Genomic DNA, 21,258 nt, shown 5'->3' with positions numbered 1-21,258 from the left:
CAAGCCATCAGCAATAACTATTAAGAAACCTGAAATGTCTGTAAGGGTGGGTGGGAGCTAATAAACAAATAATCAAAATACTTGTTATGCTGTCACATATTCAACCTCGAGTGAAGAATATCAATTAACAATCACTTATATTGTGCACTGAAAACATGAGAAAATCGTGAATTGCAAGCAGAAAACGCGGTAAAATAACTACCGGGAACTGGAGACAAAATAGTTAGCAGACGATGAAAAACGTGAATAATTTTATATAAAATATTATCATAGCACAAAATCAGTAGTTTGGTTCAGCTAGTATGCATAATGTTGAAGTTTCAGTAGTTGGAATGCTCGTATTGTTACATTTTCTGGTTTCCACCAATCAAGATTTTACTTACTGTACCAAAAGGTCGAATTTACCATTTCTTATTGTGTTAGTGATTGGTCATTTTCTAAAAACAATGCTTAATGGATCCCCGTGATTAATGATGCAAAACAGTTGAATGAAATATAAGTTCGTCATTTTTTTAAGGATGAGCAGTAATAATACAACACTGTTCTGTGTTGAAAAAACAAGATTGTCTCAGAAACATTCCTATGAAAATAACTTACGAACGATTACCCGTAAGTAGACCTAATGATTCAAACTAAAGCAGGAAAATGCAAAATGTATCGTCTCTCAACACAGTCCGCAAATGCCCTTAACAAAATTGTTAACTGGCGCATCATACTAGTATAGAACTCATTTTACCAAATTTTATATATAGAATGCAACGACATGTTGGGCTACTTCACGTTAATCAAAATGTAGTCGCTGTCTGTCTAGTGTAAATAGTCATATAAACATACAAATGTCAGTGAAAACGTTGCGGGAAAAGGGATATTTGCTTAACAGTCATATATGTAATAACACATTCGAAATTGCCTTTACTAATTAAACGTTACGATTTAGCCTAGTTTAAAACAAGTGATAAAACAATTGTGTATTTTAGGTGAGCCTGAGTGGTAGTGTTACTGTATTTTGTATTTTATCACAGTTATATTTTTACAGGTTAAACTAGTAGGGGTGAAACTACGAGTAGAAGCACGTGTAGCTAAACTCTTCTTCGAGACTCCAATCAGAAACATCGTCAGCCACATCAAAAATTTGCTGCAAGAACCAGTAAACCAAGGAGTTGCTGCAGTTCTCATGGTTGGTGGATTTTCTGAGTCACTAATGTTACAAGAAGCCATAAGAAACAATTTTCCCAGTCTAGGAGTTATCGTCCCTAATGAAGCTGGTTTGGTTGTCCTAAAAGGTGCGGTGATCTTTGGCCATGATACATCGACCATTTCAGAAAGAGTGAGCAAATACACATATGGTGTCAGTGTGTATGATTATTTCGATCCTAATCAACACCCAGTAGCAAAGAAAATAACAATTGAAGGTGAATTGCTTTGTAAAGATATCTTTTCTGTGCACGTACATGCTGGTCAAACGCTAGTTGTCGGACAAGCACAAACGAAAGAATCTTACTTACCGGTAGATAGTGAGCAGAAAAATGTGGCACTCAACATTTATGCCACCTTGAATTTACAGCCGAAATACACAGACGATGCTGGATGTCAGAAGATTGGCACGGTGACAGTTCCTGTTTCCGGACGTGGTATTGATAGAGAAGTAACAGTAAAAATGATATTCGGCGGTTCTGAAATAGACATTGAATGCATGGAAGTAGCTACTGGAAAGATAACACATGGAATAGTGGACTTCCTCACATAATGCCTCACACTATAAAACTGCATTTTGTTTTGTTTTATAAAATGATAAAATACGAAAATTTAAAATATGAACAGGAAGCAAGTGAGATATTTTTATCAACTTTATTGGTTTGTTTTATTCTATTTTATTTTAAGATAAGTAAATATAACATTGATTGCTAAACGAACCAATATGTGAGAAATGTTTTTATCATTATTTTTATTATTATTATTATTATTAGAAAGCACACTTTTCACTTGTAAACGCGTCCAAAGGTGCCTTACAAGACATATACTTAAATATTAAAAGAACCATGTACTACTGTTGTGGTATAATGGAAAAATTTAAAAACGCCTCATTCAGTCAGTGGAAGAAGTTGTGATAGGCAAATTTTTCAAATGTGTATGTTTATCATTATATGGACAATAAAATTATTATTCTTCTACGCTACCTGAAGCATTTCTACGCTTAGGAAGCTCGTATTCCGATTAGTTATATTCGGATATATAGGTACTCGGCCTTCGGCAAGTAATACCAAATATTTTGACAAGAGGGTCACGATGACCCTGGATCGCTCACCTGAGTAATATGAGCTACATGTATCAAATGTCAAACTGATGATTTTTAGAAATTTTTTGGAAGATTTTCTGATGTACAATCAAGTAACCCCCGGGGCGGGGCCAATTTCCCCCCGGGGGTCTTGATTTGAATAAAGTTTGTAGAAGTTTACTAGGCAATGTTACATATCAAATATCTAAGATCTAGGCCTTCTGGTTTATTTTTAGCAAATTTATGAAGATTTCCCTATGTACAATCAAGTAAACCCTGGGCCTGGGTCAATTTGACCCTGGGGGGGTGGGGGGGGGGAGCGGGGGAGAAATAGAAATTTTTTGGAAGATTTTCTGATGTACAATCAAGTAACCCCTGGGGCGGGGCCAATTTCACCCCGGGGGTCTTGATTTGAACAGATTTTGTAGAGGTCCACTAGGCAATGCTACATGTAGCTCTAGGCCTTCTGGTTTATTTTTAGAAAATTTTGAAGATTTTTCTATGTATAAAAAGTAACCCATGGGGCGGGGTCAATTTGACCCCGGGGGTCATGATTTGAACAAATTTTGTAGAAGTCTACTAGGCAATGCTGCATGTCAAATATCTAAGATCTAGGCTTTCTGGTTTATTTTTAGAAAAATTTTGAAGATTTTCCTATGTAAAATTAAATGACCCCTGGGGCGGGGTCAATTTCGAACCAGGGGGACATGATGTGAACAAATTTTGTAGAGATTCACTTGGTAATACTACATGTCAAATATCTAAGCTCTATGCCTTCTGGTTTATTTTTAGAAAAATTTTAAGATTTTTCTATGTACAAACAAGTAACCCCATGGGGCGGGGTCAATTTGACCCCGGGGTCATGTTTGAACAAATTTTGTAGAGGTCCACTAGGCAATGCTACATGTGAAATATCTAAGCTCTAGGCCTTCTGGTTTATTTTTAGAAATTTTTTGAAGATTTTCCTATGTAAAATCAAGTGACCCCTGGGGCGGGGTCAATTTTGACCCCCGGGGCATGATTTGAACAGATTTAGTAGAGATCTACTAGGCAATGCTACATGTCAAATATCTAAGCTCTAGACCTTCTGGTTTATTTTTAGAAAAAAATTAAGATTTTTCTATGTACAATCAAGTAACCGCATGGGGCGGGGTCAATTTGACCCCGTGAGTCATGTTTGAACACATTTTGTAGAGGTCCACTAGGCAATGCTACATGTGAAATATCTAAGCTCTAGGCCTTCTGGTTTATTTTTAGAAAATTTTTGAAGATTTTCGTATGTAAAATCAAGTGACCCCTGGGGCGGGGTCAATTTTGACCCCGGGGTCATGATTTGAACAAATTTTATAGAGGTCTACTAGGCAATGCTACATGTCAAATATCTAAGCTCTAGGCCTTCTGGTTTATTTTTTTAAAAACATTTGAAGATTTTCCTATAGAAATCTATGTAAAATAAAGTGACCCTGGGGCGGGGTCAGTTTTGACATACATGAGGTCATGATTTGAACAACTTTAGTAGAGGTCCACAAGGCAATGCTACATGTCAAATATCTAACTTCTAGGGCTTCTGGTTTTTGAGAAGAAGATTTATTAAGATTTTCCTATGTAAAATCAAGTGATCCCTGGGGCGGGGTCAATTTTGACCCCGGGGTCATGATTTCAACCAACTTGGTAGAGGTCCTCTAGGCATTGCTTCACACAAAATATCTAAGCTCTAGGGCTTCTGGTTTTTGAAAAGAAGATTTTTAAAGTTTTTCCTTTCGGTTGCCATGGCAACCAGAGTTCTGCATGGAATTCAGTTCTTTGAACAGTTTGGTAGAGCTTCACCCAAGGAACATTCCTGTGAAGTTTGGATGAAATTGGTCAAGCGGTTTATGAGGAGATGTCGTTTAAAGTAAACGTTTACGGACGACGGACGCCGGACAGTGAGTGATCAGAATAGCTCACCCTGAGCCTTTGGCTCTGATGAGCTAAGAAGTCGATACATCGTTAGAATATGGATAAACTGACGTAATGGAAAACCTTGACGAGATGCGCTATATTACAGTCTGTCCAGTATACTGTCAGTGACTGTCCGGTACCGAAAACTGTTGAATAGTGTCTGCGACATAATAACGCCTTAACAAAAGATTTTTTTATAACACGTACATTTAAGGTTTAGGAGTATACCACCAAAACACAGAAATTTTTGATCAACGAACAACATCGTTACCAATCTTTTAACTGACCATTACATGTTCTGCCGTACTGTCCCGTACTTAAGATATTCTGAAAAAGTTGTCCCCCTTTGAAAATGAATGTCATTTGTAAAAAAATAAAAATAAACAATTGCTGAAAACTGTGTTCCACCTAGTTATGTGAAATTTCAACACTCGCACACTATTTCAAATGCATCAAAACGAACATGTGTAACAGTTCCTTGAAAATGGTGAGTTTTTAAAGGCGTTTGACTGTCCGGAAGTGGGGACCCTTTAGGCAGTCCTTTTCCGGAATTCAATGTTTAAGGTTTAGGAGTATATCACCAAAACACAGAAATATTTTATAAACGAATAACATCGTTACCAATATTTTACTTAACCATTACATGTTCTGCCGTACTGTCCCGTACTGAAAATATTCTGAAAAAGTTGTCCCCCTTTGAAAATGAATGCCATTTGTAAAGAAATAAAAATAAACAATTGCTGAAAACTGTGTTCCACTTAATTATGTAAAATTTCAACACTCGCATGCGATTGCAAATGAATCAAAACTAACATGTGTAACAGTTCTTTGAAAATGGTGAGTTTTTAAAGGCGTTTGACTGCCCGGAAGTGGGTCCCATTTAGGAAGTCTTTTTTTCGGAATTCAATGTTTATTTTAGTATACTGACACTTGTTGTGTTGTTTTTGTAATGATAGCGTGTATATTACTTATCACGGCGGGGAATCACGTGATGTAAACAGTTGGGTAACACGGACAAAATGGCGTCCAGAAGCACCGATATTTCCACAAAAACAAGGTATTCTAGTGATTAATAATTTTTGTTTTTGTCGGCATGTATCCTATCATATGCGGCCTTACCTCCGATTTATTTTGATACCCATTCTAAGGCTGAGATCCTTGTACTTTGCGAGAACATTCATTGAATTTGACGAAAAATACCCAAAACAAGAATGATGGACTCCACGTACAGCTGGTATATTATAAATATCACCGTAAAAAGGCGTGCTTTGTATATAATTCGAACACTGTTTGTCCCCGAAGTGATATTCTTCAATTTTCGAGAAAAAATGTCAAGCTATGCGGCGGCTAAAACGAATTTTTCGCAAATGATGGTCGTCACGTACGTTTGACGGTTTTCACGTACACTCTAAATGTGGATGGTTTTCACGTACACATTTTCCACTTTCCAAAAGTTCTGTTTGAATACATAATTTTGCGCACCCTAAGTTTACAACAGTTTCTCATTTTATTACAGCAATAAAGAGCAGCTTTGCCAGACATGTGGGAAAGAGTTCAAAAGCCGATCCGGCCTTAATGATCATGTCAGAAGGCACGATGAAAGGGCTCCTTACATGTGCTGTGGGAAATTGTTTTTACAGCAGAGCCAATATGACGCGCCACAGGTAATTTTAAGATTTTTATATTTAAAGTTACCGATATCATATTACGTTTAAATAAATATTTTGATACAAGGGCTAGACACACTGACAATTTTTGAGACAAGTGATGACTTTTATGTACCTAGTGATTCCTTGACGCAAAGGTCAATCAAAAAATTCAAATCAAGGCCAGTAGATCTAATAGGTTCTTCACAAAAAAATTACATTACAACTGGAAATTCCATACATTACAGGTGTAGTGCTCACCAAGAGAAGAAGGAACACCAGTGTTCTGTCTGTGGGGCAGTATTTTCAACAAACTTCAATGTAAGAAGACACTCAAACGTTCATAGAAAACCGGAGTATACCTGTCTGGAATGTTGATTTGAAACCAGGAGCCAGCAACGGTACAAGGACCACATTGCTACAAACTTGTAACTTGAAAACTTGTAACGCCAAGTGAATAAAGATTGTATTTACTTGGAATTATGATCTAGTGTTTAAATCTGTTTCTACATTTAAATAATTTAAATTCTTTTTGTACCCCCGACAACAAAGTTGTAAGGGGGGTAGACTGGTTTCAGGTTGTCTGTCTGTCTGTATGTCCGTCTGTCTGTCTGTCCGTCTGTCCGTAGACGCAATCGTGTGCGCACCATCTCTCCTTATCCCCTTGACAGAATTTAATGAAACTTCACACAAGTGATCAGTACCAACAGTAGTTGTGCATGGGGCATGTTAGGTTCTTTTAGAAAAAAAATGCAGAGTTATGGGACTTGGGTTTTTGTTAGTATACTATATACATAGACACAATCTTGTGCGCACCATCTCTCCTCATCCCCTTGACACAATTTAATGAAACTTCACACAAGTGATCAGTAACAACAGTAGTTGTGCATGGGACATGTTAGGTTAACTTGTACGTGCCTAATGTACCAAACCCTTGCACACAATTTAATGAAACTTCACACAAGTGATCAGTACCAGCCCTAGTTGTGCATGGTGCATGCTACATTCTTTTAGATAAATATTCTGCATAGTTATGGGACTTTGTTTTTTGTTTCTATACTGTATACATACAGTCTATATACATACAGTCCACATTATTATGCAATCCTGTATGTGTCAAATTGCAATGTACTGTGTCAGTGCATGCGGGGGGTACATTCATCATCTTTAGTGATAGCTCTAGTTGATTTTACCTATGTTGTGTTATATTATAGCGTAAAGAAACGCTGTCGAGTTACTGAATTCGCTCACATCTTTGTGTGTGTCCTTGGTTCGAAACATCATCTGAAAATGGGTCTTTCCTATATGGCAGATTAGTATTATTATATATAAATACCTGCAATACTATGTAGTTTTAAAGCGAGGGAAAATAGTTTTAGTTTCATATAGTTTTGAATATCCAGTGTAAGTGTCTGTCCCTGCGGAAAGTAAAAAAAAATACTCAAAATCGTGTTAAATTGCCTTTACATTTACATTACATTTTTACAATTAATTTCCATGTGATGTTTTTGTCGATGTTGCTGTATCGGCTGTCAGTACTATTTTTGTATTTTGAAATTTGGTAAATATTTGGTTACCCAAGAAAATGTTCTTGATTTGAAAAATATGTGTAATTTCTTGTATATGAAAAGTTGTTGAGAACTTTGATATGAATCTTCAAGAAAGTCAGGTACTTACTTTTTACCTTTATGATCATTTTCTTTAATATAATATCAGTATCTGTATGACAATCCTGCATACAGCAATATCGAACCCAAACATAGTTTAGCCAGGTGCATTTTTGTATCTTTTTATTTTATATGTTATTTTTATTTTTGTGATTATCTGTGATTTTAAACAAATTACCTGTGATAAAATTGTACTGGCAGTGGTGATTACAGAGAAGCGTTACATATTTCTACCTCAGCCTTAATTATGTCTTTGGTGACTTATTAATTTACTCCTGTCTGTGTTTGTATCCGTGTGTCTGTCTGTCAAAAATTCTGTTCGCGCTTTAAGCAAAACAGTTCTCGTCCGATCTTCGCCAAACTAGGACAAAATGTTTTTGATAATAAGTCCTCGACCAAATTCGATAACTAGCTAAACCAGCCCGGGCACTTTGGAATTACGGCCCTTGAATTACCGAAAATACTGATACCAGTGATACAGGTCTAGATGCATGTCTGTCACAAATCTTGTCCGCGCTCTAAGTAAAACAGTTCTAACCCGATCTTCACCAAACTTGAACAAAAGTCCTCGGCAAAATTCGATAACTACCCGAAATCGGGCCTGGCACGTAAAAATTATGAATGCCAATCAAAATGATGAAGCACTTGTTGAGGACATGCGCTTTTTCTCAAAAGCAGCTCTAGCTCTTACCTTCTGTATTCATTTAGACATCACTGAAAGATTACTTAATTCCCGTGTGTCACACGAGTTAGAAATCGCTTTCAAGTTATGTTCAAGTCAAAGGCAGGTGTAATCTCTAAGCTTTTATATAGTGTTTTTGATATCTATCCAACTCTGCTAAACGAAGTAGAAACAATTTTAAACTTGTAAACATACAATATTGTGCCTTTCGTTCTGTCACAAGTGGCAGCTCTTATATCAATTGTTGTGGATACAAATGGTACCGTTTCTTAAGATTTGCTGTAACCTCCACATCACCACTGTTTTGTTAGAATAAGACAGAATGATTTATTGATCTCAACCATAATTTCATTTATAATCATTTCTTAAAATCATACGGCCTAAAATTTTATTTGTTTCCGGTATCATGCTGTAAATATAGGATAGGTAGGCGGAATTTTTCCTGTTTTTGTAAGTGGTACGTTTCGGAAATTATTTTTGTGTCAAAATTAATACAAATATGGTGTTACGCCCCTTAAGCATCAGTTAGTTGACTTCTAACATCACTGGCCGTGTTTAAAGCATAAAAAGGCATTTTGCAACTTTTTGTTAAAAAGTTTTATAAGATTTTCAAAGTCATAACGTTCACTGTCGATGCAAAAATTCAAAGTAGGTTAGAATACTGGAAACAAACAAATTTTAGGTCTAAATATCAATCGTTTATGATTATGTTATGTTATAAAAATAAAATAAATGAATAACGTTGGAAATGATTTGTGTATTAAATGTCTAGCCAAATTAGAATCATCCATTGTCGGTCATCAATTGGAGAACTTGCTTCTTCACACATATGTAGTCACTACCCATGTTAAGCTGTTGCAAAAGTGTATCGCTGATTCGATCATGCTACTAAGAAAGAGTCTATATGTTTTGCGCAGGGTTAAGCTAAGCTGGGCAAGTTGAGCTTAGGCTGAAGGAAGCTGAAACACGGATTGTAAATGAATGAAAAACTTATATTTTCGTCAGGTACATGTATTTATATCGGGTATAGATAACAAAGGTTTCGTAGGTAGGTAACACATATGTTCATGTCAATGGAGTTTTATATAGTTTCAGATGCTGAAAGAATTTTGCTAAAAACACAACTGGTTGTTTAAAGAAAACACTTATGAGCACTTAGTATTAAGGACTGTGTTTATTCTAACTCATTAGTAGAAAATAACGACATCGTTAAAGAAAATAGTGAACTCAACATAGAATTTACAATGTAGTACGTAGGATGCGGAGCGCTCTTAATCAGAGCGCTTGTATACCCGATAGACATATTAAAACACTTGACTCATAACACTTGTGACTCATAAAATGTTCAGTTGGGTGCTATATCAAAAGTCTGTTCGTTATATTCCAGATTGAGCGGGTATAGAAAATGGTTGCATGTAAAAACATGGCACATTGTGCAATCTGTTTGCTATAAGTGTTCATGGTTAATGTTAAGTTCGTAGGTTTAAATTCCCATCTTATCGGAAGGCAGCATCTTTGATTCATTTCTTCTGGCTCGCTCCCATCGGACACCAAGTGAGCCTGGCTGTATAACTTGACTTATCACCTCCACCTGAAGATTTGGTGTAACTGAAATTACTCACGTTTGGTCCAGGACCATTGTCAAATAAACATTTTGAAGAAGTACTTTTCACTTTTTTATAAACAGGTGATGCTCGATCTGTACAGAGATGATCTAAATGGTTGTCGAAATGGTGACTTGGCTGGTGTTTTCGCCAATTTTCTCTTTCCAGAAATCGTAGTGGCACTAGAAACATTCGCACTGATTATTTTCTTTCTAAATTTGTTCTTCGCTACCTGGAGGGTCAGATGCGATTTTGCCCTTACCATTTTCTGAAAAGGAGTTGAAAAAGGTTTATCACAAAATGTCGTATACTACATTGTCTAAATCATGGCTGTCTTTAAATCTTGCCTAGCATTTTGTTAGACGTTTGCACAAATAGTACCTTTATTTAAACAAGGTATTTATTTAAGATACGTTTGAGTACTATAAAGAATCAGAGATAAAATTGATAAGTAAGATTGGCAAGTGTAAACTGCCCATCTCGTTCAAGAAAGTGGTATTTCTGAAGCAAGATAAGACTAGACTGTCTATGTGTATTATCCGTTCATGCACAAGTTGTTGTAGCAACTATATCTGATCTATTCTGCTTTAAGGTAAAAAGTAATAGTTTACAAATAAATATTAAATATAATCAGAGATGTACAATCTAGTGCTTTGGAGTTGGAGTTCTGTAATGTAGGCATACTTCTAACGCTTGAACTTTCTCCTGAGACTTTTTAAAAAAGAAAATAGATCTACATACGAATTAGACAAATACAAAACACGCCTAGCATCCGCTTAACATAATCAACAGAAACGTATCAGACTTGTGAAAATGTGTACGTGAAAACCATCCAAATTTAGAGTGTACGTGAAAACCGTCAAACGTACGTGACGACCATCATTTGCGAAAAATTCGTTTTAGCAGCCGCATAGCTTGCCATTTTTTCTCGAAAATTGAAGAATATCACTTCGGGGACAAACAGTGTTCGATTTATATACAAAGCACGCCTTTTTACGGTGATATTTATAATATACCAGCTGTACGTGGAGTCCATCATTCTTGTTTTGGGTATTTTTCGTCAAATTCAATGAATGTTCTCGCAAAGTACAAGGATATCAGCCTTAGAACGGGTATCAAAATAAATCAGAGGTAAGGCCGCATATGATAGGATACATGCCGACAAAAACAAAAATTAATAATCACTAGAATACCTTGTTTTTGTGGAAATATCGGTGCTTCTGGACGCCATTTTGTCCGTGTTACCCAACTGTTTACATCACGTGATTCCCCGCCGTGCTTATATTACTCTACAAAACAAGTGTCAGTATACTGATATAAGCATTGAATTCCGAAAAAAGAACTGTTTAAACAGGCCCCACTTCCAGACAGTCAAGCGCTTTTAAAAACTCACCATTTTCAAGGAACTGTTACACATGTTTGTTCTAATGCATTTGTAATAGCGTGCGAGTGTTGAAATTTCACATAACTAGGTGGAACACAGTTTTCAGCGATTGTTTACTTTTATTTCTTTACAAATGGCATTCATTTTCAAAGGGGAACAACTTTTTCAGAATATTGTCAGTACGGGACAGTACGGCAGAACATGTAATGGTCAGGTAAAAAGTTGGTAACGATGTTGTTCGTTTATAAAATATTTCTGTGTTTTGGTGATATACTCCTAAACCTTAAATCAGTATACTGACACTTGTTTTGTAGAGTAATATATACACTATCATTACAAAAACTACAAAACATGTGTCAGTATACTGATATAAACATTGAATTCCGGAAAAGGACTGCCTAAAGGGGTACATCTTCCGGACAGTCAAATACCTTTAAAAACTCACCATTTTCAAAGAACTGTTACACAAGTTTGTTTTGATGCATTTGCAATAGCGTGCGAGTGTTGAAATTTCACATAACTAGGTGGAACACAGTTTTCAGCAATTGTTTATTTTTATTTCTTTACAAATGGCATTCATTTTCAAAGGGGGACAACTTTTTCAGAATATTTTAAGTACGGCGGGACAGTACGGCAGAACATGTAATGGTCAGTTAAAAGAGTGGTAACGATGTTGTTCGTTGATCAAAAATTTCTGTGTTTTGGTGGTATACTCCTAAACCTTAAAAAGAATGTAAGTCAATAATGAGTTTAACAAACGTACATGCGAGATCGATTTTTTGAATACTGTTTCCTGAGATTGTTTTCGACATAAACTTGTAACAGCATTGAAGTCTAAAGGATTTTCTCACAAATTTTATTGTAAATACCACAGGCACTCGTTGGCAGTGATGATGGGTTTTCGTAAATGGACTTCATGTTCACTGCCGTTTGAATACATCTGCGGATGTCTCTAAATTGCTTTTTGTACTTTTAGCATGTGTAAATGTTGAGTTCTGCTCAACCCGGGGCTAGAGGGCGTGGACGGTAGCATGCATTTCCACTACCGTCCATGAACAGGCTCAGTCAAACCGAGTCTGCAACATTTTCGTTTTTGTCGTGTTGAACGACCTGTGAAGTTTCCACTTTTTTTCTATTTTTGTACCGAATGTTGCTGGTTTATGTCTCCGAATCTGCCTGTGTTTAAATTGAAAAGTGAAATATTGTCAAGAATCACCTTATAAATGTTACATGAATATAATCAAAGGCCCGATTATACTAAAGGAACCTTTTTACCTGATCTGACCACAGAGTTCTAAAGTAAGGCTAGTTTCTGTTTCAGTAGAATTATGGGTGTAATTTGACATTTTGTTAGCAGAAATAAGAGATAATTTTATGACAATTCTTCAAAATGAGGTAAGGGATTATACTCTAGATGGCCAAAGCTGTTTGTGGCATATCTGTGAACATTCTCCATTTTATAAAGAGTAAAACAGGCGAGAAGCTTTCGATATGACCTTGACAATAAACTAGGTGTGTACGTGAATCTTAACGGATCCGAGCTACTAGCAGAAATAAAATGTGTACACTCGCTACTAGAATACTAGACCTCCCATTTTCTTGTGTATAACCTCATTTTGACTGTAATGTAAAAAGGTCTGTCGACTGTAAGTTTGAAATTCCAGACATGTCAAAATTATTAGACAGATTTTTTTAAAAATTTGAATTAATTTATTATCATTATAACTTAAGTAACTTGTCCTTTCAGAATCTGCCTGTTTGTCCAATATTTGCGTTCGATGATACTGTAGTGTAGCTACGCACCCACAGCTTGGGTGAAATTTTTGTACATGTTCATTTCCACCAAAATAATAAAGCTAGTGAAAACAAGTGAATGAAGTATTGCCATGCAATACTAAGTCCCCTACTGGAAGGCACCTAATTTTCACTACTGCAGTATAGCATAATGAACTGACATCTGTCAATGATGTATAAACAATATTGTACTATATATACAGTATGTTATAAACAAATGACTTGGATTAAAATTTGTATATATGAATCCCTATAGTTGTTTTCATATAGCATTTTTGGCCGATTATCAAAACGGTAACGTTATTTATAGTAAAAAAAATCCATATAAGTCCACACAAAACTCTTTACTAGGTAGAGATAGGTCAAAATACACCTAAAAATTGGATGTAACATGCATGTTGTACCACAGAAAACTGGTCTCGATTTTTTCCTACGGCCTGTAATAAGTAATTTACAATATAAGCTATTTATAGTAATAACAAAGGGACATCATTCTAAAAAAACAAGAGTGCCTCAGGGTGGTGAAATTTGTGCCAAGTTACATCAAAATCCCTCCATGCATAAAGAAGAAATGCTCCGGACAAAGTCATTCTTGAATTTGGCATTTGACCTCTAAGCATGACCTTGACCTTAGACCTAGGGACCTGGTTCTTGCGCACAACAATCCGTCTTATGATAGTGAACATTTATGCCAAGTTACATTAAAATCCCTCCATGCATGAAGAAGTTCCAGACAAAGTCAATCTTGTATCTGACCTTTGGCATCTGTGTGTGACCTTGACCTTCGACCTAGGGACCAGGTTCTTGTTCATGACACTCCCTCTCATAGTGGTGAACATTTGTGCCAAGTAATACTCAAATCCTGTTTTGCATGACAAAGTTATACACCGGACAGGAAAAATGTTCTATTAACCTTTGATCTCCAAGTGTGACCTTGACCTTTAAGCTTGGGTTCTGGGTGTTGCGCATGACACGTCCTTTCATCATGGGGAATATTTATGCCAAGTAATATTAAAATCCCTTGATGGATGTCAGAGTTCTGGACTGGACAGGAAAAAAAGCCCTATTGACCTTTGACCTCCAATTGTGACCTTGACCTTTGAGCTAGGGGTCAGTGTTTAGCGCATGACAGGTCATCTCATCATGGGGAACATTTGTGCCAAGTAATATTAAAATACCTTCATGGATGGCAGAGTTATGGACCGGACACGAAACAGACCCTGTTCGTGCCATGTTAACATTTGACTGCCAATTGTGACATTGACCTTTGAGCTAGGAGTCTGAAAGTTGTGCATGTCACATTGTCTTATTATGAGGTGCATTTGCGCCAAGTAATATTAAAATCCCTTCATGGATGACAAAGTTACGGACCGGACAGGAAAAAAGCTCATTTTGCGCATGACACGTCGTCTCATCATGGGGAACATTTGTGCCGAGAAATATTAAAATTCCTTTACGGATGACAGAGTTATGGACCGGACACGAAATTGCGGACGGACGGAAGGACGGACGGACGGACGGACGGAAAGACGGACAGAATGACGGAATGACGGACGGACGGAAACGCGCATTCCTATAGTCCCCGAAACTGGTTTTCAACCAGTAGGGGACTAATAAAAGTCAGATATTAGTAAAAAGTGTCTGTATTATTTCAAAAGCGTTGCAACGGTTTACTACCTTTTATATGGTAATGTATAAGAATATCTTGCAAACATTTTTTGCAAGTAGGTTTGTACCACTAGTCTCTTTCAGAGTACTAACTTTTTATGGATTTTTGAGATAAATTATCTTAAGCCTTAAATGTGTGGGTTAGTCCCTTTTATAAATGCACAAGTATAAACATTTTAACCTTTATATGAACAGTTGGTATTTTCTGTCTTTCTTTTTTTTTTCTTTTTTTTTTTTGTGTTGGATTTAACGCCGTTTTTCAACAGTATTTCAATCATGTAACGGCGGGCAGTTAACCTAACCAGTGTTCCTGGATTCTGTATCAGCACAAACCTGTACTCAATAAGTAACTGCCAACTTCCCCACATGAATCAGAGGCGGAGGACGAATGATTTCAGACACAATGTCGTTTATCAAATCGTCACGGAGAACAAACGTCCTGCCCGAGGATGGAACTCACGACCCCGCGATCCATAGACCAACGCTCTACCTACTGAGCTAAGCGGGGGTCTGTCTTTCTGTTTCAACAGTCTGCTATATATTGATTTTGCACCAAAGTAGCTCAGTTCCAGATTCCAGACGGTGAGTTATATATCGTGTCTAATTAGGACATAAGTTTGTCTTTGGTAAGTAATCTTTTCTTCTCTTAAAGTACTCAAAACTAATGACTGTGTTTGTGGTAAAACAGTGTATGCTGCTTGCAGGTCAAATGCAGTTCAAATGCGTTTTCAGACCTTAAATTGACAAGTTAATGAACAAGTTATATGTTTGGCTTATGGAATACTATAAGAAGCCAAGTAGGAAAAATCACATACTATGTTTTTACCATCAGGTTTTCCTCATTTTCCAAGTTCGTGTCTCAATTTATTTATTTATTTATTTATTTATTTATTTATTTGGGTTTTACGGCACACCAACGCAGTATAGGTTATATGGCGCCAAACAGGACTACAAATTTTGGGTTAACATCTCATTTAAAATAAAAAAAAAATGAGGTATGGAATCAAAAGTGTCTCTGTTTAGGCATTGAATATTGAATTACATTCTACTGACTGATTTGCCGGTCGTTCTGATTCAGTAGAGGAACTCTCTTACTACAGGAGCAGTATCAGAAATCAATCGAAACAAGTTGCTACTAATTGAATTGCTATGGCATTCGTCTGACTACATGTAATCAAAGTACTGAGAGGACTGATGGGGGCAGTGCTTTGCAGTTTCGAGACTTGACCAATTCATGTCAGGGAAGTACATGCAGGCATTATGTAATGCACTTGTGTGTGGCAAGAAATGGAGTGGTCCCAACCTTTACAGTGCACAACAATAAAATCTATTAACTTTGTGTTCAACACACTTCTATATTTTGTTCAAAGGGTAAAGATAAAAAAATCTAGTCTAGTTCAATAGCAGTTGTTCATCGACCAAAAAAAATTTTCATTGCAAGATTTGATAAAATTAAAAAGATAAAGCTATACAATGTATTTCAATTTTTTCAATACTTCTGTTTGCACTCTATGTCCTGACATCATGTGTTCTTGACAATCTAACAAAAACAGGCAAATTTTGTAACACTTAATGTAAGTTTGGAAAAAAAAAATCGAAATATTCCACTATGTGGAAGTTTAAAGGAACAGGATTTCCTTGAACTGATATTGAAAAAATACTAGGCTATTTTTTCTAATGTGTACAATACTTATCAATTAAAAAAGTCAGGAATGATATTTGTTACAAATAAGCATCATTTTAATAAGAAGTCGTCATAATTTAACACACAAACACCTGTAAAAATATTTTCATAGATCTACGTACCTTTTTTCATTCCAACTATTGCTAAAATTCAGTAACTGTTTTCTTAAAAACATACATGACATATGATGATAATTATTATTATTCATATTGTTTGTTATGTTTGCTGATCTAAATAACATTGTCTGTTTAAATTTTAGGTTATTTAATATACACCTGTATTTCAAACTATCAAAATCGTAATATATGAAATATATTAAACACTATGAAAACCGTGATTCGTCATATCAATAAACCTACCGAAATGGTGTATACAGTTAGGTTCGAATAAATTAGGATACGAAACGCCCGTGGAAAAAAAAAATAAACAAGATTTCTGGTGGTTCTGCCTTCAAATATCACCAACAGAAACCATCTGCACCCTGAGATAGATGAAATACATTAAACTGGTAACATAAATGTACATCTGCAGGGATAATTGCCTAGAAAACGAGGCCAAAGTATAACGGGCACCTGCGGAATGGCGGATAGCACAGCAAAAATTACTCAGTCTGAAAAATGATAAAATACGTATATGTACGCGCAATTATAACAGTATTTAGCGCACTCTTTACGGTAAACGATAATTTAGATAAATTCCAGTTTGATCAGCGTATATGGCGTTTTTGATATAAAAATCTGAGAATGAATGTTTTCATCGATCTTTTTTTCAAGGATTTCCCGAACATTATATGTTAAACACGTCATATACATAATGTTCTGATCTTTAGACTAAAGAATCGGGCACAGGTTCTGTTTGAGAAATGCCGTACTTTTCCAGAATAAGCTCGTTTCTTTTGACCCTATTGTGAGGTCGGATTTCTGGAAAAAGTAAAAAAAATATCTCCCCTGATTTGCGATGGTGTGGTGGTTGCTATTGAAATTACCGCATGCCCGCAAGATTCTGATGTCATAACATTTGACAACATCTCCTTGGATACAACTTCCCTAGATGACATGTATGTTCAAGATGCTCTCTCCAATTCACAGTGCATATCCATATGGACGGACTCTGCGAAATCGGCGGTTTTGCTATAAACAGTGCCCATGTTGGTATGGGAGGCTAAAAATCGAGCTGCCATCCATGATCATAGGTATGCTGCTCAAAAATAAGTAGAGCACGGAACATTAGATTGTCTTTTCTCTGTTTTATAGAGTTTACTTTTTAATTATCAGCGATTTTGCTCGTAACTCGATGAAAGTTGATGGTGTACTGACATGGAACACTAGCCCGACTTTTTCCACAGTCTTTAACAAGTTTTTGCTTTGATATCATACATATCAAGGGCACTATTTGTATTCATTTATCAATATTCTTCCAAATAATAATGACAAATAGGCCGAAATGTAAATGGATTTTTTCAAAACCCATTACTTTCGGTTTTGTCGGGGCACAGGCGGTCTCTCTGCATACTAGTTTTTTTTTTCGTTTTTTTTTGTTATGCACAGGCAGGCTCTCTACATTACGCACAGAGAGGCTCTATGCTAATGGCTATCTGGAAACATTATAGTTTAATTAATTTAGTATACTGTGTATATTTTGTGTATATCTGACTTTTTATAACTACCAGCCTGTTTCTAGCAAAGAATCGCCGGTGACGACGCAAGAAACCGCCGATAAAGCATATTTTGCAGAGTCCGCCGATACGGATATGCACTGTGCAATTGCGTATTAAAGTTTAATAACTATTTCAAATTCAATTCATTCTTATGCAATTTATGTGGACAAGACATTTTGATTAACGATTTACAGCTGATTTCGAGATCAAAATATATAATTATATATAATATACAATCACGAATAAGGACGGTTCGACCAAGTGCATAAATATGCCTTTAAGCTTTAAAATGTTCTTAATTAATAGTTGGTGTGAAACAGAAGTAATCTGTTCATAGCTGATTTTACAAATTCAAATAATGATAGAAAAAATCTACTGCCGATTCTTAGATTAGATAAATATGATAATTATAAAAGATCAAACTGTCAAATTAATTCCCCCCGAACCAAATAAGTCATAAATTCAAACTGACGAATAAGAAATGATTTTTTCTACCTATTCTATTTCAAGTAAAACATCGTTTTTAATTTTATTTTTTATTATTATTATTTTTTATATAGTATTAATTTTTATAAATAATATATCTCTTGAAAATATTTTCTTAGACATGCGAAAAGTATTTCATTTCAGCACTGTATTTTCTGAATTAATATTTTAGAAATAACGCCTGCACGGAAAAGACATTTTAATAGAATGCGAATCGGGATCTATAGGATGTTGCCGCATATTTATAGATTCGCCTACTGATAAACGGTACTGATCGCCGCTAACTGATAAAGTTTCTCCATAATGCACATCCACAACGGTGTCGAGGCACGGCAATGAAAAAATCAATAATCCATCGGCTTATCAGTGGCGTTGCAATTCCTTAGTAGTTGCTATTTTCACGCAGAATCAAGAACACATTTTTTGAGCGTATTGAAACTAGTAATTGGATTTCAGAATAGGTCACATGATTAAAACAAGTGTCGGTTTCAGAATCGATCACGTGATAAAATCAAGCGTCTTTATTATTCTTACGCTTAAGTCGATCTATTATAATTTATATTTACAATGCAGTTTTGTTTTTTTTCAGACACTGTTATAAATATAAAATGTGTAGATCTATTTAATCATATCTGGATCAAAAATATAATTGCAAAATGCAATATTAAAGTTATGTTTGGTAAATACTTTGGAACTTGTTTCCTTTGTGTTGTCAGGTTGGTCATAAGCTCGACAAGAAAATTGAAAGACGGTTTGTTAAATCTGGGGGCACTGCCCCCAAAAAATAATTTATCACTATATTTATCATACGACCAAAATGAAAAGGAAAACCAATTACAGATGATCTGCGATGCACGAACATTATGGGACTCTATAAATTGTTCCGCTTATGCATTCTGTAGTTTAGATAATCGCCTTAATGCTGTTAATTTCATATTTATTTGTAAAATGTTCAACTGTTTTAAGAAAGCATGGAGAAAATACAATATAGTTTTTACGTTTTTGTCGTACTTGAAAGTTGAAGTTGGCGGCCTAGCGGCCTGAAGTTAAGGGTCTAGCGATCTGAAGTCAGTGACCTAGCAGCCTGAAGTTAGCGGCCTAGTGGCCCAGCGGCTGGTGGCATGGCATACTTGTTTATTTCTTGTAGAAGAATGATATGTATGATAACATAGATATAACGAAAACTATGAATACAAACGTGAAAAACTCAATAAAGCATAAAAAAGAATTTTGCTTATTTGCAATGCTGCCTATGAGAGTACATTTACTACAAAGAGATTAACAAACAGTCATGTATGTAGTTAATATATGTTCAATAAAATACACAAAACAACATTTTTAACTATTCTGAAAATTTCCGATCCAGCGGCCTTGCGGCCTAGCATAATTGTATATTTCTTTTAAAAAGAATAATTTATATGATAAGTTAAAAATTAAGAAATCTATTACAAATGTTGAAACTCAAGAAAGCATAAAAACGGATGTTGATTAACTTTGAAAATTTCCAACGCAGCCTTCGTATGTACACTTACTACAAATAAATAAATAAACGGTTTTGTATATAGTTAATAGATGTTCAATAAAATACACAAAACAACATTTTAATTACTCTCAAAATTTCCGATCCAGCGGCCGGGCAAAACTATTTTTTTCTTGATTTTTGTTCTCCAAGGTGAAAACTTAAAGTGGCGACACTTACGAATGTTACATTTTTTAAATAACTTTATTGAGTAAAAGTCAAAAGTATACAAATCAGCTTACTCTGACATCTACAGTAAAAGGAAACTAATGGTATCTCAAAACCTTCTGAAAGAAACATTAATTGGCTCGATTGATTGAGAAACAGCACGATATTTAAATGTATGACACTTTGTACGCACGTTTATAATCTAAACTGATTTCAAATATCATATTTTCTCATGAAAATATATAACATTATGAATCGTAAAACAATTGTTTGATTACATCTTAATATCAAAAATACAGTTATTTTGATTATTTTATCAATTTAGTAATTAAAACTGGCGAAAATTTAGCTCGGCTGGGTGAGGTATTTTATCTGTTATTGCTAAATGGATTTGATCCGACCTTGAAGTGTTGTCTAACATCATTATTCACATCGAGGATATTACCACATGATTTAATGAATGTCCTAATTCTAAGACTTTTGCAAGTTTCACTTGTAATTTCGATAAACTTTTTTTGTGGTTGCATTGTAAAAAGAAGACTATACTATGTGGACCTGTGAGGCTATTTCCTTTTCGTTGAATAATATGCATGTGAGGTTTGGAAATGCAGTTTTCAGATAAATACTTTGAAGTCCCACGGGAACAAACTGTGAACCCCTTTTCGGAATTTATTTTTATATTGTTATGATAAAGAATTTATGTTTTCCAGATATGCAGGCGCACAATAACTGCATTTGATGATACATCACGTTACTTAAATCCGTTTGTTTTATTTAATTGTTCGATACAATTATTATTCTTTGTAGCTGTTTGTTCATTGCAGGTATACTTTCTCTAAATGTCTGTTTCCAAAAAATTTGGCATACAATGTATATTTTACACTGAAACATTATAGAGTTAGTGAAAATAAGTCGTTTAGTAAAGAAAGATGTAGACTATTATAACGAACGGCTTTCCTGCCTACTGCACAATATTTTTATCTTATTAGGACACCTTTCAAAAATCGTATTTCAATAGGGTCATTTTCCTTTCACAGTACCCACTATCTTTATCAATTCTTTAAGAGAGAGACCATGTCTCCT

The 21,258-nt window shown here is 35.4% G+C and overlaps 1 protein-coding gene across 1 annotated transcript; it reads left to right on the top strand.

The window, feature by feature from the left end:
• Positions 1 to 518: 518 nt before the first annotated feature.
• Positions 519 to 1,747, top strand: LOC128553791 (heat shock 70 kDa protein 12B-like). Its single transcript, XM_053534973.1, has 2 exons — positions 519 to 609; positions 1,023 to 1,747. The coding sequence occupies exons 1-2, from the start codon at positions 519 to 521 to the stop codon at positions 1,745 to 1,747; spliced, it is 816 nt and encodes a 271-aa protein (XP_053390948.1).
• Positions 1,748 to 21,258: the final 19,511 nt, after the last annotated feature.

The sequence above is a fragment of the Mercenaria mercenaria genome, unplaced genomic scaffold (genome assembly GCF_021730395.1).
Source record: "Mercenaria mercenaria strain notata unplaced genomic scaffold, MADL_Memer_1 contig_4327, whole genome shotgun sequence".
Classification (NCBI taxonomy): Eukaryota; Metazoa; Mollusca; class Bivalvia; order Venerida; family Veneridae; genus Mercenaria; species Mercenaria mercenaria.
This window is presented reverse-complemented; position numbering and strand designations above follow the sequence as displayed.

What these genes read in the sequence shown, in the direction of transcription:
- LOC128553791 (XM_053534973.1), top strand. Translation starts at nt 519, where the DNA reads ATGAGCAGTAATAATACAACACTGTTCTGTGTTGAAAAAACAAGATTG. An exon ending in TAACTTACGAACGATTACCC is followed by an intron (nt 610 to 1,022) that starts GTAAGTAGACCT and finishes ATTTTATCACAG; the next exon opens with TTATATTTTTACAGGTTAAA.